The 17,710-nt window shown below is 41.0% G+C and overlaps 1 protein-coding gene across 1 annotated transcript in view; it reads right to left on the bottom strand.

Annotated features, from left to right (window-relative positions):
* Positions 1-958: 958 nt before the first annotated feature.
* Positions 959-17,710, bottom strand: part of LOC121283620 (protein phosphatase PTC7 homolog) — a 263,565-nt gene continuing 246,813 nt past the window's right edge. The window contains exons 4-6 of the mRNA XM_041198395.1: positions 8,865-8,988; positions 2,715-2,844; positions 959-1,520 (exon numbers count right to left, since the gene is read on the bottom strand). Coding sequence (XP_041054329.1) covers positions 1,462-1,520; positions 2,715-2,844; positions 8,865-8,988 — 313 coding nt within the window. The 3' untranslated portion in view covers positions 959-1,461. The remainder of the gene's footprint in view (positions 1,521-2,714; positions 2,845-8,864; positions 8,989-17,710) is intronic.

The following is a 17,710-nucleotide window of genomic DNA, read 5'->3' as shown; positions in this document are numbered from 1 at the left end:
AATAAAATACATCAAATAAAAGCTGACCAGGTGAAGTTTTAAAGAATATGATCAAGGGTATGGCACAACCCACCAGTACCATTTAACATTCTGAACTAACCATTACTGTTAAATTCTGGTCCAGTTCAGTTCTATAATTTCCGCAGACAGGCTTCGTACTCCAAAGATCTCCTCTTTTATCTTCTCTTGGGTAGTATTCTGCAAAGAAAGGTCAACAAGGAGCTTCTGGCCTGGTGCAGGAATTATCACATGTCCAGAATATTTAAAGTGACGGATCACAGAGATCTCTTGCATTGTCCACTTTACTGATTTCAGATGTAATCCACAAGACAATTAAAGACTCGCTGCTCTCTTCTGCCCACTGCTCTGCAGGCTTTTCACAACATGAAGCTTCTGTAGTGATACTTAAACCCATTATTAACACACACTCTAACAGTGGTTCAACTCAATGAAATCCAAATAGATTGCCCACAAATCAGTTCTAGAAAATAGTTTTGGATCAGAACAGTCCATTGTACAGAAGCCAAGGTAGCCACTATACATTTTTATTTAAAGAGGTGTAAATGCAGAGACAGCCATGCTGATAAACTATGTGGATCCTGCAACTGGTATGTTTCTCAATACAGTGGATTATTAGGCACTGTAATGGCTGCCATTCAGATTTGAAACAGTTCTGTTCTGGAAACAAATTACATGCTCCAGCAGGCACCTGGTACAGAAAACCACCTTTTGTCAAAATTGCACTTTGCATTGTGTTTAAAAACTCAATTATTTTCTTGTATAGAAATGAGACTTTATCTCTTCTTAGTCAATTTACATTCCCTTTCCCACAGTCTGGTCCAAAAACTGACACTTTCTAATGGCATTTGGGACAAAAAAAAATACATTGGCAATGTAGCAAGCACATCCCAAATAAATTTTTCACTCAAGTCTATGATTTGACAAAATTAAGATAGAGTTTTGTCATTAGTTGTGAGGCTTTTATTAAATTGGGACTGGACCACTACTGCAAAACATTTGTATGACAAGAGTTTTTCTTTAAAAAAACACCCGCCTTTTGGCTAGCCGAATTTCCAGGAATCACTCCATGCATCAAAACTGTTCAAAGAGACCGAGTGGTTGTCAGTCCTTAATGAGTGAACAGAAAAAGGTGGAGATGTTTATAAGGGCGTGAAAACTAATGCTTGAGATAAAGTTATTTTTTGGAGCCTCTACAGAATGTGAAAAGCAATAAAGGGCAAAGTGTACTTTTTCCAAATTACAGAACTGAGTAGATTGATCATTCACCAAATATTTCAACTACTTGGATTTCTTGAACGTGGTTATCTGCATAGATCAAAAAACACCTCTGACAGGATGCACCAGCAGAGCTTTGTGGGATTTTTGGAACAGACATTCAGGGACACCACCCTTAGAGGTGTGTCAGCTTGGTGCCATGGTCAATGAGGCAAGGTTTCCTCTTCATTCTTTGCTCTCAGTTACTATTGATAATAGCACTGTGATGTCATCTGGCTTGCCACCTACAAAAGAAGTTGTATTTTAAATGTTAAATTATTGATGGTGTTAAGTGGTCTGCCTGAAGATTGTCAGGTGTTACAGTAGAGTTACTCAGTTGATTAACACTTAATGGAGCAATGGCACAATGGAAAGCTGTGGTCACAAAGTGAAATATTCCAGAGCCACAAAAACATCTGTCTCAACACTTGATCCTCCTGTCACATGTACACACAAAATATCAAGGAGTAAACTTCTACAACACATATTCAGTGAGTGAACATGGAAAAAAAATCCTCAGTTTAAAATTGTCCAAAGAACATCCTACTGAGTAAACAGTTTAAACAGGGCTACCATCTCAACAAGCCCAAGCTGGTATGTTGAATCTGGGTTGTTGCCCTGTATGGATAATAGAATTGAGCTAAAATCTGCACTATATGAACATGTGTGTGCATTTCAGAAATTGGAGCACAGGGGCAGTCATTATAGTTCACTGCACGATATATATCAGGTCCCCAAAGGCTGATTCCCCCTTTTTCAGCTCTTTCCCATTACTAAATGCTTTCCTTCCTTAGGGAAATATCTCAATATACACAAAGAAGGAAACTTCAAAGGGGAAGGAGGGCAAGTCAGGCCCAAATAACCTATATAAAGTGAGTTGACACAGCACTGGGCCCAGACACATGCCATGCAAAGCAGTAAATTACTTATGTTTACAGGTTTGAAATTGTTCAGTATCGTTGATTAATTTGTGATCAAGAAGTCAGGTAAGCAATAATTCCCCTCAACTTCATTATCCTCCCTTGACTGCATGGATAAGATCAGAACCTCTAGAAAATTGGGGGACACTGTGACAGAATAGATGTGTTATGAAACCCCAGCTGTCAGTGTTCAATGCACAAATGCTCAGCATCACCAGGAGGCAGCAGAATTGTATAAAGATATAAACAGTTCCAGCTTCTTTGCTTAGTTAGAGATCTCACAATATTTGACAGTTGCCATACAACATGCCAAAAACAACATTTTTAATTCTAGTTTATGCAGTAGATCACTATAAGAGGAGACTGACTGAAGAATATTGCCGTAATGCAGGTGATTCCTCATTTGTGGCCTTCATCTGCACAGTGCCAGAAACCCTGAGCAGTTCTTCAGGTACTGGAAAATGAGGAAAGGAAAAATTATAACATCATGCAATCTCAGATCAAAAAGCAATAGTTTACCTTGGACATTCAGCCCATTTTCACAGGCATGCTGTGCGAAGGGAGACATGTAGTTTGGGTCATATGCCAACTGTTGGGCCTGTTCAGCTATACTTTTCACTGTCTCCTTCATGCTCTGGTAACTTGAGTCCTGTTAAAAAAAGTTACCATAAAGTTCAGCTGCAGCATATAATACATAAAAAATACTCTGTCTTGTGGAGGTAATAATGGGAGAGGGGCTTTACTCATCCTAAGCTTTGAATTTTGTTGAAAAAATCAGTTTGTTTCTTGGAAAATGTTAACAGCCAAAGGCACATGCACAGGGAGCAGGAAACAAGAGCCAGGACATTACTGGGCCCAGACACGCTCCCAGAGGGAAACAATCACTCACTGGCCAGACACTTTCCAACTTCAGAGGAGCAATGGGCAAGTAACAGAGAAGGTGTTTTCAACATTAAAGAGCCTTTTCAGCAACATTTTAAAAAAATTAAATTGAAAAGAAGCAAAAGCAACCAGGCCGCTACTTGTGTTGGGGAGATAACGGGGGGTTCAATTTTATTTAATTTTAAAATACAATGAGTTGGATCCTGAAGCAATCAGGAAGCTCTGTCATCTGTGTTTTTAGTAATGAGAATATTTACATTTTTTTTATTCATTCATTGGATGTGGGCTTCGCTGACTGGGCCAGCATTTATTGCTCATCTCTAATTGCCCTTGAGAAGGTGATGATGAGCTGCCTTCTTGAATCGCTGCAGTTCATGTGGTGTAGGTACACCCACAGTGCTGTTAAGAAGGGAGTTCCAGAATTTTGACCCAGTGATAGTGAAGGAACTGCGATATATTTCCAAGTCAGGATGGTGAGTGACTTGGAGGGGAACTTCTAAGTGGTGGTTTTCCCATCTATCTGCTGCCCTTGTCCTTGTAGATGCTAGTGGTCGGGGGTTTGGAAGGTGCTGTCGAAGGGGCCTTGATGAATTTTTATTATGAGAGACAGGTAAAATAAAGTCAGCACACAGGAGCAGGTCAGAGGGCCAGACATGGAAGACCGTCAGTGGGAACACATGCGCAAGAGAGCAAGAAAGTTCAGTAATGGGGCATCTGACACACAAGCTGTCAAATGAAAATTTCAAAAGTTCCTTAATCACACTACATCTGTTGCCTGGAGAATCTTATTGGCCTTAGTTACACAAAGTCTGCCACTCGCTCATCCACCTTTCCAATGCTGACTGAGGGGAAAACACTGGCTGATATAGAAGTTATACTTATGAAGGGTCAAAAAAATTATGAATTTTCTCACGGCACAAGAAGGTTTAGGGAAGAAACGAGAGATGATCGAAGTTTTTGAGAAGGGAACAGATGGTTTCCACTGCATATAAAATCAGTAACAATGGGGCTATGACAGTGGATTGCCACAATGTGCCTCCAGAACAAGAGAAGAAATATATTCACATATCGTGCAAAGGGTGAGGGAGGCAGACATTATCACTTAAAACAGTTAAGTGTTTGGAAAGGAAAAAATAAATAAAATTTGGAATTAAAGAGGTGACAGGATGAGTTAATGGGCCTTTTTCTATTACTATCAGATGAAATACTCTCCACTTGCCTGGATGAGTGCAGGTCCAACAGCACTCGAAGCTCAAAACCATTCAGGATAAAGCAGCCTGCTTGATTAGCATCCCATCCACCACTTTCAACATTCACTCTCTCCACCACCAACGCACAGCAGCAGCGTGTACCATCTACAAGATGCATTGCAGCAACTCACCAAGGCTCCTTCGACAGCACCTTTCAAATCCGCGACCTCTATCATCTAGAAGGACAAGGGCAGCAGATGCATGGGAACACCACCACTTGAAAGTTCCCCTCCTAGTCTCACATCATCCTGACTTGGAGCTATAATGGCTGTTTCTTCACTTTCACTAAATCAAACTCCTGGAACTCCCTCCCTCCCTAACAGCACTGTGGGTGTACCTACACCACATGGACTGCAGCTGTTCAAGGTGACAGCTCACCATCACCTTCTCAAGGGCAATTAGAGATAGGTAGTAAATGCTGGCCCAGCCAATGTTGCCCACATCCTATGAATGAGTAAAAACAAATATGGGTTGCTTCCTGGCACTTTATCCTTCACTTGCATAAAACCAATAATTGTACAAAGTAATGAGCAAAGAAGGCTCATTAGCCTTCCCAATTTCCATCAACTCAGGCACCATTTATTTATAGAAACTGGAGGCTAATATTTTTACGTTACTATGATAGAGCAAAGACAAATACTAAATAGGACAAGCAAATGGGAGCAGGTAACTTCAGTGATGGGTTACAAATATCAGGATCGTGAGCAAGCACTTTTCTCTCCTTAGTGCTCATAGCCATATTCAATAAACTGCTTCAAAACCAATTTAAATCATCGGGACACCAAGTCTGAAAAAATGATAAATACTTTAGGTTCCCAGATCATATGTTTATGGCATAACACATGAATTGTGTAAAAATGTAAACTATTTAACCTAAAATTCCATATACAGACCATAAGACAAAAAGAGGTGCTTGAAATTGCAAGTGCAAAAAACTCTTAAAAATTGACACCCAGAAAAGAAAATGTCAATATTTCAACCATCTGATCAGAGCTAAAAAGCTACAAAGATCTCTTCTAGAGGGCAAAGAGGAGGGCAGCGGAAAGAGGGCTCGACCTACACATGGTTGGATGATGGACTTCACAGAGTCATTGCAGATGAGCTGCAGTGGATGTGTGGGAATGGCCTAAGACAGACAAGTGTGACATACCATGACAGCAGATCTCCTGGTAGTTACAAGTAGCAGCAGCAGAAAATAGATGCAGAATACTTTGGTTCCCTTTCAAAAAGAACAGGAGGCCATTCAGGCCCTTGAGCTCGATCCACCATTCAATGAGATCCTGGTTGATCTGTGTCTGAACTCCATTTATCTGCCTTTGCTCTGTGTCTCTTGATACCCTTGCACAATAAAAATCAATTGATCTTAGTCTTGAAAATGTTTAATGGCCCTCAGGATCCGCAACCTTTTGAGGGCAGAATTCCAGATTTTCACTGTACTTCCTGACATGAAGAGTTGAGGTAGAAGATCAGCCATGATCCAAGTGAATGGCAAAGCAGGGTCGACAAAGCAGGTTATTTCTGATGTTACGTTTTTAATTTTAAAGGCCCAATTCTAATTTCAAAACTGTGCCTCTTGTTCTGGATTCCTCCACCACAGGAAATAGTTTCTCCTCACCCACCCTATTGAACCACTTGGTCATTTTATAAACCCCGATTAGATTACTCCTGAACCTCCTATATTTAAGAGGACACAAGCTTAGTTTATTGAATTTGCCTTCAATTTAATGATTTAGGCCATGGTATCATTCTGGTGAATTTATGCTGTACCTCACCAGAAGGCCAACATATTCTGAGTGCTGGGAGCGATATTACTGTGTCTATGGGTCTGTAATTAACTCACAGAGCCCTAAACTTTCATAAAATGTATGAATCCATTTACCCGTCATCAGCTGCACACAAACTCACGCATATTTCATTGTATGAATGTCAGGCCCTTCTAGATTAGGAGAGAGGATCACACCGATTGTGATTGGCTGGGTGCCATTTGGTTTACAGACTGAAAGTGGAACAGCAAAGCTCTGTAGGAATCAAATGCTTTGAGGTTATTGCTTGTTGGGTGCTTCTCAGAGTTGTGCCAAGCCACAATGTATATCAACATCGACATGCCGGAATCTAAAGCAAAGGCAAGATTGGCAACAAATGCTATAAGTTAAATGGTCCTATTCCCTGGTCCTGAATCAATGCCACAATTAGATGCAAATCAGATTAAAATATGCCACAGCATGAATAACATAGAATCTAAAACCAATGGCCAATGTACTTATCCTATTGCCACTTTATATTTTCCTATTAATGTAATGAAGTGAAATAGTTACATCCCTCTGTATTGAATTTACTTTAAATCTTCACTGCAATATAGGTGACACAGTATTTGTGGCACACTAAACATTTACTAAGATAGCTAAGAGGTTTTTTTTGGGAGAGCAAGGAAGTAATGTAATAGAAACTGGTACAGCACAGGCATCAAGTTTACAGATGCTACACTGGAAGGCTCCGTGCAGAAGGGATGTTCTCTCATCACAGGGGGCAGGAGGTTTCTCAGGCACCCAATGCACAGTGAGTGGGAGAAGGTTGCTGATGAGGATAAGTTGTGTTGCGCTGATAAGGAGAATGGCTTCTCAGCTACAGATACAATGCAGTTATATGATCTGGCAAGAAAGGTCAATCCTCAAATATACCAGAATCTTAAACTGCTGAATTCATTCCTACCCATCCAAAATCTGTATCAGGTTAGAGCAGTTCAATTAATATCCTTTAGCTCACTACCCCATACCACCAAACGCACTATTACAAACTTCACACACAAAATTCACTTCACACTCACAATAAGAAATAGGAGCGGGAGTAGACCATTCAGCCCTTCAAGCTTGCTCCACCATTCAATACCATCATGGTTGATGATCTGCCTCAAGTCCACTTTCCTTCCCACTCCCCATATCTCTCGATTCCCTGAGGCACCAAAAATCTGCCTATCCCAGCCTTAAATATATTCAGTGATGGAACATCAACAACCCTCTGGGATAGAAAATTACAAAGATTCACAACCCACTGAGTGAAAAATTTTCTGCTCATCTCAGCCCTAAATGATCAGTCCCTCATTCTGAAACTGTGCCCCCATTTTCTTCTTACAGGAGAAAGTTCTTCTTAAAGGAGGAAGCTCACAGCCCATCCTTTCCAACATGGAACGAGTGCTCACCTTAATCAGCATGAATTCACCACGACGGAGAATCTCTTGACAAATCTGAATGCTTCAATTGCAGCTGTATTAATGTCATAAAGGCCAAGGGAGACAATTAGCTATACTTCCCCCTTCACAGCAAGCATCTGTCAGATTAAAACTGCAGGAAGCAAGGGCTCATATTGCAACTCGAGGAGCCAAGAACAGGTTGCGAACTCTCCATGGAATGAGCTTCAGTCCCACAGACACCTTCCAAATAACTAACAATCTGAAAAGATGATAAACTGTCAAGTACACATATATAAACACAACATTGCTTGGATGTTTTCCTAAGTAAATCAACCCAGTCAGAAGACATTGCCAAACCATTACATGTCATCAACATTTGTAGTTTACCAGAGGCATCACATAGAAGCCAAACATTCTCTTTTCCGATCAAAGTCTGTATAGGACCTGTGCACTGGGTTTTATGTTAACCAGAAATGAGAAGCATGTTCAGAAATTCCCTGCAAAATAGTTCTGGTAATCGCTTTTTTAAAATGCAGTCAAAATGGCACAGATATTGTGATTGTAAAATAAAAACAATCTCTGGTTTTACAAATTTATCTCAAGCACAGTGAATTCAATTCACTTTAAGACATGCATTTTGTGCAGACACCAAACGTTAGGTGTTTTTGAGATGGGTGAGCAGTGAGTTTAGAGTGTTAGATTACCAATTACGCATACGGCATTCAAATGGAAAGTTCCCATCAGGAAGATATTTGAAACAAATCCAGGGTTTAATGACAAAAGTCACAAGTAAATTTAAAGTTCAACAAAGTGTTCACTCATCGAGATCATTAAGTTTGTTTTTATAGAAGCAAATACAGGGATTGATTCCTATGAAAGGCAGTTCTCATTCAACTGAAAGAAAATGACAGCCACGAGGAAATCGCAAACAATCCCAGTTTAGAGAATAGATGGAAATATTCCCTCTCACAGCTTGTAGAAAAATATACCATGCTCAAGGAAAAACACTCTTGACTACCTTCCATCTCCCAGTCCCTTCCTTATACATAGTTATCCGGCAAGGTGCAAGCTTTCAGATTCAGGGTTTAATGGAAAGAATGCTGTTGCACGCAGCAAAAATAGAATTGTTCTGGGTAAAGAAACACTGAATCAGCCTCACCTCCCTCCAGTCACTCCAAACCCACCTCCTCATCATTGCAAATTTAAGAGAACTACAGTCCTAATACAACTATTTGTTTTGAGGTACAATGGGAGATTCAGGGCACCCAAAATTGGTGGTGCAGGCAGAATGAACAAATTAGCATTAACTAATCAGAGTGCTGGAGACTCAGTTGGCCACAAACACTGTACCTTAAGTTGCCTTAATTGCTGCAAGATCATGTAGTCTGGCATGTTGTCAAAGAGTCCATCTGTAGCCGTAAGAATGATATCACCCACTTCTACATTGAATGTGGAACCTTCGGCTGTTTCAGGGCTGCAGTAAATAAAAAAATAATTCACACTGTAAATTAGCAGAGAGATCTAGAGGTTCACTAAAAGCTAGTTGGACAGGTGCAAAAACTATTAAAAAGGCTAATGGCATGTTTGCCATGACTTTAAGGGAACAGAATGCAAAGGGGTGGAAGCTATGCTACAGTTATATAATTCAGAGGTCATACTGCATCTCAAGTACTGCATTAAGTTCCGGCATGCACCTTAAGGAGGACACAATGCTTTGGATGGGGTGTAGAACAGGATTGTCAGAATGACACTGGGGCTAAAAAAAGGATGAATTGAGCAGGACTGGTTGTATATGTTAGGTTTTTATTCCCTCAAGAATAGAAGATTAAGGGGTAAGCCAGTTGAGGTTTTAAGATGATTAAAAGTTTGATAGGCAGATAGGGAGAAACTATTTCCTCTGGTGGGAGCATCCAGAACAAGGGGCAGAACCTTAAAATTAGAGCTAAGGCACACTGGGTGATGTCAGGCAGAGGGTAGTAGAAATTTGGAAATACACCCCACCGCCTCCAAAAAAAAGTCATGAGACTAGAAGTTAACTTGTTAGGCAAGAGTATTAAGAGATTATGGAACCAAAACAATTTTTTAATATTCATTCTTAGGGTGTGAGTGTCGCTAGCAAGGCCAGCATTGATTGCTCATCCTTAACTGCCCTTGAACTGAATCTCAGAATCACAGAATTGTTATGATGCAGGAGGCTGCCATTCGGCCCATCATGTCTGCACCAGCTCTCTGAATGAGCATTAATACTCAGTGATATTCTCCTGCCTTTTCCCCATTAGCCTACAAACTGTTTTATTTAAATCATCATCTAATGCCCTCTTGAATGCCTCGATTGAAACTGCCTCTACCACACTTGCAAGCAGTGCATTCCAGACCAGTACCACCCACTGCTATGTGAAAAACTTTTTCTCATATTACATTTGCTTCTTTTGCAAATCACTTTAAATACGAACATACAAAATAAGTGCAGAAGTAGGCCATTTGGCTCCTTGAACCTGCTCTGCCATTCAATAAGATCATGGCTGATCTGTTTGTGTTTTGAATTCCACATTCTGATCTACCCCTGAAAACCTTTGATTCCCTTGCCTAACAAAAATCTGTCCACCTTTGCCTTAAAAATATTCAATGACCCCATTTCCACTGCCTTCTGAGGCAGAGAATTCCAAAGTCTCAACCCTCAAAAATAATTCTCTCATTACTGTCCTAAAAGGGCAACCCCTAATTTTAAAACAGTGCCCCTCTAGTTCTGGACTCATCCACAAAAGGAAACATTCTTTCCATGTCCACCTTGTCAAGACCAGGCAGGATCTTAGTCAACCCTCACTCTTCTAAACTCCAGTGGAAACAAGCCCAGTCTGTCTAACTTTTCCTCATTAGACAACCTGTTCATTCCAGGTATTAATCTAGTTAAGCTCCTCTGGGCCGCCTCCAATGCATTTCCATCCTTCTTCAATTAAGGAGACCAAAACTGCATTACAATATTCGAAAAATAGAATACCCCATATAACTGAAGCGTAACATCCTTACTTTTATGTTCAATTCCTCTCATAATAAAGGAAAGCATTCCATGAGTCTTCTGTGTCCTCTCGTTCTCGATCCTTTTAATGATTTATGCACATATACCCAGGTCCCTCTGCTCCTGCGCACTCTTTAGAGTTGTGTGCCTTGTTTTATATTGTCTCTCCATCTTCTTCCTACCAAAATGAATCACCTCACACTTCTCTGCATTCAACTTCATCTGCCACCTATCTGCCCAGTCCACCAATTTGTCTATATCCTTTTGAAGTTCTACACTGTCTTCCTCACAGTTTACAATGCTTCCAAATTTTGTATCATCCACAAACAGTGAAATTGTCCCATGCACACCAAGATCAAGATCATTAATATATATCAGGAAAAGCAAGTGTCCCAATACCGACCCCTGGGGAACTCCACTACAAATCCCCCTCCAGCCCAAAAAATATCAAATGACCATTACCCTCTGTTCCCTATTACTCAATGAAGAGTGCAGGAGGGCATGTCAGGAGCAGCACCAGGCATACCTAAAAATAAGGTGTCAACCTGAAGCTATAACACAGGACTACTTGCGTGCCAAACAGAATAAGCTGCAAGTGAAAGACAGCTAAGCAATCCCAAATCCAACAGATCAGATCTAAGCTTTGCAGTCCCGCCACATCCAGTCGTGAATGGTGGTGGACAATTAAACAACTCACTGGAGGAGATGGCTCCACAAATAACCCCATCCTCAATGATGGAGGAGCCCAGCACAGCAGTGCAGAAGATAAAGCTGAAGCATTCGCAACAAACTTCAGCCAGAAGTGCCCAGTGGATGATCCATCTCGGCCTCCTCCGGAGGTCCCCAGCACCACAGATGCCAGTCTTCAGTCAATTTGATTCACTCTAAACGATATCAAGAAACGGCTGAAGGCACTGGATACTTCAAAGCCTATGGGCCCTCACAATATTCTGCAATAGTACTGAAGGCTTGTGCTCCAGAACTTGCTGCACTCCTAGCCAAGCTGTTCCAGTACAACTACAACACTGGCATCTACCCAGCTATGTGGAAAATTGCCCAGGTATGTCCTGTACACAAAAAGCAGGACAAATCCAACCCAGCCAATTACCACCCCATCAGCCTACTCTCGATCATCAGTAAAGTAATGGAAGGGGTCATCAACAGTGCTATCAAGTGGCACTTGCTTAGCAATAACCTGCTCACTGACACCCAGTTTGGGTTCTGCCAGGGCCACAACTCCTGACCTCATTACTGCCTTGGTTCAAACATGGACAAAAGAGCTGAACTTTCAAGGTGAGGTGAGAGTGACTGCCCTTGACATCAAGGCAGCATTTGACATCAAGGAGCCCTAGCAAAACTGGAGTCAATGGGAATCAGGGGGCAAACTCTCCACTGGTTGGAGTCATACCTAGCACAAATGAAGATGGTTGTGGTTGTTGGAGTCAGACATCTCAGCTCCAGGACATCACTGCAGGTGTTCCTCAGGCCCAACCATCTTCAGCTGCTTCATCAAAGACCTTCCTTCCATCATAAGGTCAGGAGTGGGGATGTTCACTGATGATTACACAATGTTCAGCACCATTCACGATGCCTCAGCTGCCCTGCCATGTCTTAACTTTACTTCCTTTATTTTTTGTTGGTTTACTTATATTACTTTACATTACTACCTCTGACTTCTCCTTATTCCTACTGTTTCTTATTCAAATCCAAGTAGCTATTTCTTTAAAAATAATTTGCTTTTTTAATTTACAGCTATTTAAAGACACTCCCTAACAGCAGTTTCTTACTAACCAACAAACTTACGGTTTTCCTGTGACGTCACTGTTCGATTTTTTTTTTCCAACACTCAGATTCGAAGATAAGCTTTACCATCCAGGACCATTTCTGCTCAGCTGCTCCCGTCCCCGACTTAAAATAATTCCTAAGTATACTACACCTCTTTCTCCTATGCATCAAATTCCCACGAGAGTTTATTTCACTACTTACTTGGTCTCCGTCTTGCTCCAGCACGGTCACCTGTCTCCTCACGTGCCCCTTACTTACCAAATGGCTTGCTAGGCCATTTCTGAGGGACGTTCAGAGACAACCACATTGCTATGGGTCTGGAGTCACATGTAGGCCAGGCCAAGTAAGGATGGCAAGTTTCCTTCCCCTGAAGAACGTTAGTGAACCAGATAGGTTTTAAAATGAAAACAGAAATGCTGGAAATTTTCTCTTTTTGTTTCAGATTTCCAGTATCTGAAGTATTTTGCTTTTATCTTTGGTTTTAAAATGACATTCTGATAGTCTCATTAACAATCAAGAATATCATTTTATTCCAGAATTTACTAATTGATTTTAAATTCCCCCAGCTGCCCTGGTGGAATTTCAAATTAATGTCTCCTGAGCATTAGTCTGGATTATGAGCGTTCAGTAACATTAACCACTATATTACCATACCCCAATGAAGTTGAGAAGCAGATCAGCCATGATCTAACCGAAAGGCAGAACATGCTTGAGGGACTGAATGGCCTCCCTCTGCTCCTAAATTTGAGTTTTAAATGCACACTAATAAGCAGTGGAGAGCGGCCAAAATGGCTGCCACGTGCATGTGCAAAACTATTGAGTTTTGACATCTCACCAGTTACATCACTGCACGGGGTACAGGCAGGGTCCACCCTTGAAGTCTGCACTTTTACTGTGTAGTTGGGTCAGAAGCAGGCACCAAAACTGAAGGAAAAAAAAGACATTGTTTGACTGCTGGTCTAATGAGATGTAACAGTCTATGACACTTGGGAAAAACGTCAATTATAAAACCAACTTTCATCTGGTCCACAGAAGGTGACTCACTGATATCTATTGTTTTGCTATTCACCTATCAGGGAGCACGTGCTGATCTAACAAGCACCATTCTTGTGCAATCCTGTCCTTAAGACCCACAAGCAAGTCACAGCGGTCTGCAACATCCCATTATCATAGCCCATCCACCACCAGTGCACCACGTTTGCAATACCATCTGCAGGGTGTGCTTAAGCAACTTGCCAAGGTTCCTTCAGCTGCACCTCTCAAACCTACAGCATCATGCATCTAGAAGGACATGGGCAATGGGCACATCAGAATGCCATCACCTCCAAGTTTCACTCCAAATTACATCATCCTGGCTTTTTTGTTGTTTGTTCATGGACTGAGTGTGTGTTGCTGGCAAGGCCAGCATTTATTTCCCATCTCTAATTACCCACGTGGTGGTGGCGAGCCACCATCTTGAGCTTTCTGCTGTCTGTTTGGTTAAGTACATCCATACTGCTGTAGTTAGGAAGAGAATTCCAAACTTTTGCCACTGACAGTTAAGGAATGGGGATATAGCTGTAAATCAGGATAATGAGAGACTTGGAGGGGAACTTGCAGATGGAGGTGCTCCCATGTGTCTGTTGCCCTCATTCTTCTAGGTGATATAGTTCACAGGTTTGGAAGGAGCCTTGGTGAGATGCTGCAGCGCATCTTTTAGGTAGCCCACTCTGCTGCCATTGTGCATCAGTGGAGGTGGGAGTAAATGTTTAAGGTGATGGATGGGGTGCCAGTCATCGGGCTTCTTTATTCTGGATGATTGTCGAACTTCTTGAGTGTTGTTGGGGCTGCATTTATCCAGGCAAGTAAAGTGTATTCCATCACACTCCTGACATATGCCTTGTAGTTGTGGACAGGCTTTGAACAGTCAGGATTTGCAGAATTCCCAGCCTTTGACTGTTATTATATCCTAAGAATTTATATGGCTGGTGTAGTTAATTTTCTGGTCAATGGTAACCCCAGGATGTTGGTGGTGGTAGATTTAGCAATGCTAGTGTCATTGAGTAGCAATGATGGTTAGATTTTCTTGCTGGAGATGATCATTGCCTGGCATGAATGTTACTTGTCAATTATCAGCCCAAGCCTGAATGTTGTTCAGGCCTTGCTACATGTGGACACAGACAGCTTCTGTATCTGAGGAGTTGTGGATAGTGCTGAATATTGTGCATTTAACATATGAACATACCAATTAGGAGCAGGAGTAGGCCACTCAGCCCCTCAATCCTGCTCCGCCATTCAGTATCATGGCTGTTCTGACTGTAACCTCAAACCCACATTCCTGACTACCCCCAATAACCTTTTAACCCTTTCTTAATCAAGAATCTATCTAGCTCTGCCTTAAAAATATTTTAGGACTCTGTTTCCAAAACCTCAGAGAAAACAAATTCTCCTCATCTGTCTTAAATGGGTGACTCCTCATTTTTAAACAGTGACCCCTAGTTCTAGATTCTCCCACAAGAAGAAACATCCTCTTCACATCCACCCTGTCAAGGGTTTCAATCAAGTCACCTCTTACTCTTCTAAATTCCAGTGGATACAAGCCTAACCTGTCCTCATTAGACAACCCACCCATTCCTGGTATTAGTCTAGTAAACCTTCTCTGAACTGCTTCTAACGCATTTACATCTTTCCTTAAATAAGGAGGCCAGTACTGTACATAATACTCCAGATGTGCTCCCAGCAGTACCCCGTTAAACTGAAGCATAACCTCCCTACTTTTGTATTCAAGCCCCCTCACAATAAATCATAACATTCTATTAGCTTTCCTAATTACTTGCTGTATCTGCATACTAGCCTTGAATGATTCATCACTAGGAAACCCAGATCCCTCTGAATCTCAGAGCTCTGCACTCTCTCACAATTTAGATAAGCTTTTTTTTTTATTCTTCCTGCCAAAATGGACAATTTCACATTTTCCCACATTATACTCCATGTGCCAGATCTTTGCCCACTCACTTAACCTATATCGCTCTGTAGCCACCTTATGTCCTCTTCACAATTTACTTTCCTAACTATCTTTGCGTCATCAACAAATTTAGCAACCATCCTTCCAGTCCCTTCATCCAAGTCATTTATATAAATTATATGACGTTGAGGCCTCAGCACTGAAACCTGTGGCACTCCAACTCATCTCATTCTGCCAACCAGAAAAAGACCCATTTATGCCAACTCTCTGCTTCCTGTTAACTAGCCAATCTTCTATCCATGCCAATATGCTACCCCCAAACCATGAGCTTTTACTTTCCACAATAACCTTTGATGTGGCACTTTATCAAATGCCTTCTAGAAATCTAAATACAGTACATCCATCAGTTCTCCTTTATCCACAGCACATGTGACTCCTTCAAGGAATTCCAATAAATTGGTTAAACATGATTTCCCTTTTACAAAGCCATGTTGACTCTGCCTGATTGCCTTGAATTTTTCTAATTGCTGTAACAGCTATAACATCTTTAATAATAGCTTCTAACATTTTCCCTATGACAGTTATTAAGGTAACTAGCCTATAGTTTCCTGCTTTGTCTCCCTCCCTTTTTAAATAAAGGAGTTACATCTGTTATTTTCCAATCTAATGGAACCTGCCCTGATGTTACTCACAATAAGAGGTTGTGGCAAGAATTAATCCAGGCTGGTCTCTTGGTTAAAGCTGGTTTATTTCCAAGACAACTCCTTAGTGCTACTAACTTCCTAGTAGCTTCCACACAAAATGTTCCAGCTATGCCTTTTTATTCTATTTAGATGGGATAATTAATGCCCATCACCTGTTTAACTAACAATTGGTTTTAACAGGATGATTGCCATATTAACATCCGGATCTAGGGAATTTTTGAAAATTAAAACCAACGCATCAACTATCTCATCAGCCACTTCTTTCAAGGCCTTAGGGTGAAGTCCATCTGGGCCTGGGAATTTGTCAGTCCACAGCCCCAACAATTTGCTCAATACCACTTCCCTGGTGATTGTAGTTTTCCCCGAGTTCCTCCCTCCCTCCCTTTTCCTGATTTACAGCTATTTCCAGGATGCTACTTACCTCTCTATATTGAAGACAGAAGCAAAATATTTGTTTAATTTATCCATCATCTCCCTACTTTCCATCATCAATTCCCCAGATGCACTCGCGATAGGATCAATGAGCAGTTTGTTAATTATTTTCTTATTTAAATATCTATCAAATCTCTTACTAATCATCTTTATATTACTAGCTAACTTTCTCTGATACTCTTATTTTTCTCTCCTTATTAATCTTTTTGTCATTCTTTACAGTTCTTTATATTCTTTCCAATCTTCTGATCTGCCACCCATCTTTGTGTAATTATATGCTTTCCCTTTAAGTTTGACACTGTCTTTAACTTTTTTAGTTAACCACGGATGGCGGGCCCTCCCCTTGGAATTTCTCTCACTGGAACGTGTATATTCTGCGTATTCTGAAATATCCCTTTCAATGTCTGCCACTGAACCTCTACTGACCTATCCCTTAACCTCATTTTCCAGTTCACTTTAGCTAGCTCTGCTTTTATGCCCTCATAATTGCCCTTATTTAAGTTTAAAATACTAGTCTTGAATGCACTTGTTTCTCCCTCAAAATGAATATAAAATTCAATCATATTATGATTGTTAGGAGTGCCTTAACTATGAGGTTATCAATTAATCCTATCTCATTGCTCAATAACAGAACTAGTATAGCCTGCTCTCTGGTTGGCTCCAAAATGTGTTGTTCTAAGAAACTATCCTGAAAACATTCTATGAACTCATCATCTATGCTACCTTTGCCCATCTGATATTTTCAATCTATAAATAGATTAAAATCCCCTATGATTATCACTGTACCTTTCTGACAAGCTCTCATTAGCTCTTCTTTTATATTCTTCTTCTGCTGGAGGGAATGGTAGCATAGTGGTAATGCTACTAGGCTAGTACCAAAGACTAGGATTAATGCTCTGGAGACACGAGTTCAAATCCCACCATGGCAAATTAATTAATAAAGCTGGAATAAATTGCAACTTTTAATAATGATCATGAAACTATATGATTGTTATAAAAGCCCATCTCATTTACCTTTCTCCTTCAATGAAGGAAATTTGCTGTCCTTGCCTGGTTTGGCCTGCATGTGACTCCAGACCCAAAGCAACATGGTTGACTCTTAATTGCTCCAACCTTGCAAGCTACTGAATTTGTACCATCTTGAGTTGACAGTATGTGACTGTTTCTTCAGCATCGCTGGGTGGAGATCCTGGAACTCTGTCCCTCTGTAGTACTATGCAAGTATCTTCACCACATGGGCTGCAGCAGTTCAAGTTGGCAGCTCAAGGGTACCTTGTGTGGGTAATCAATGCTGGCACCGCTAGCAACAACCATA

This window comes from Carcharodon carcharias, chromosome 10, assembly GCF_017639515.1.
Source record: "Carcharodon carcharias isolate sCarCar2 chromosome 10, sCarCar2.pri, whole genome shotgun sequence".
NCBI classification, from domain to species: Eukaryota; Metazoa; Chordata; class Chondrichthyes; order Lamniformes; family Lamnidae; genus Carcharodon; species Carcharodon carcharias.
The sequence above is the reverse complement of the archived record's forward strand: the minus strand, read 5'-3'. Positions and strand labels throughout refer to the sequence as shown.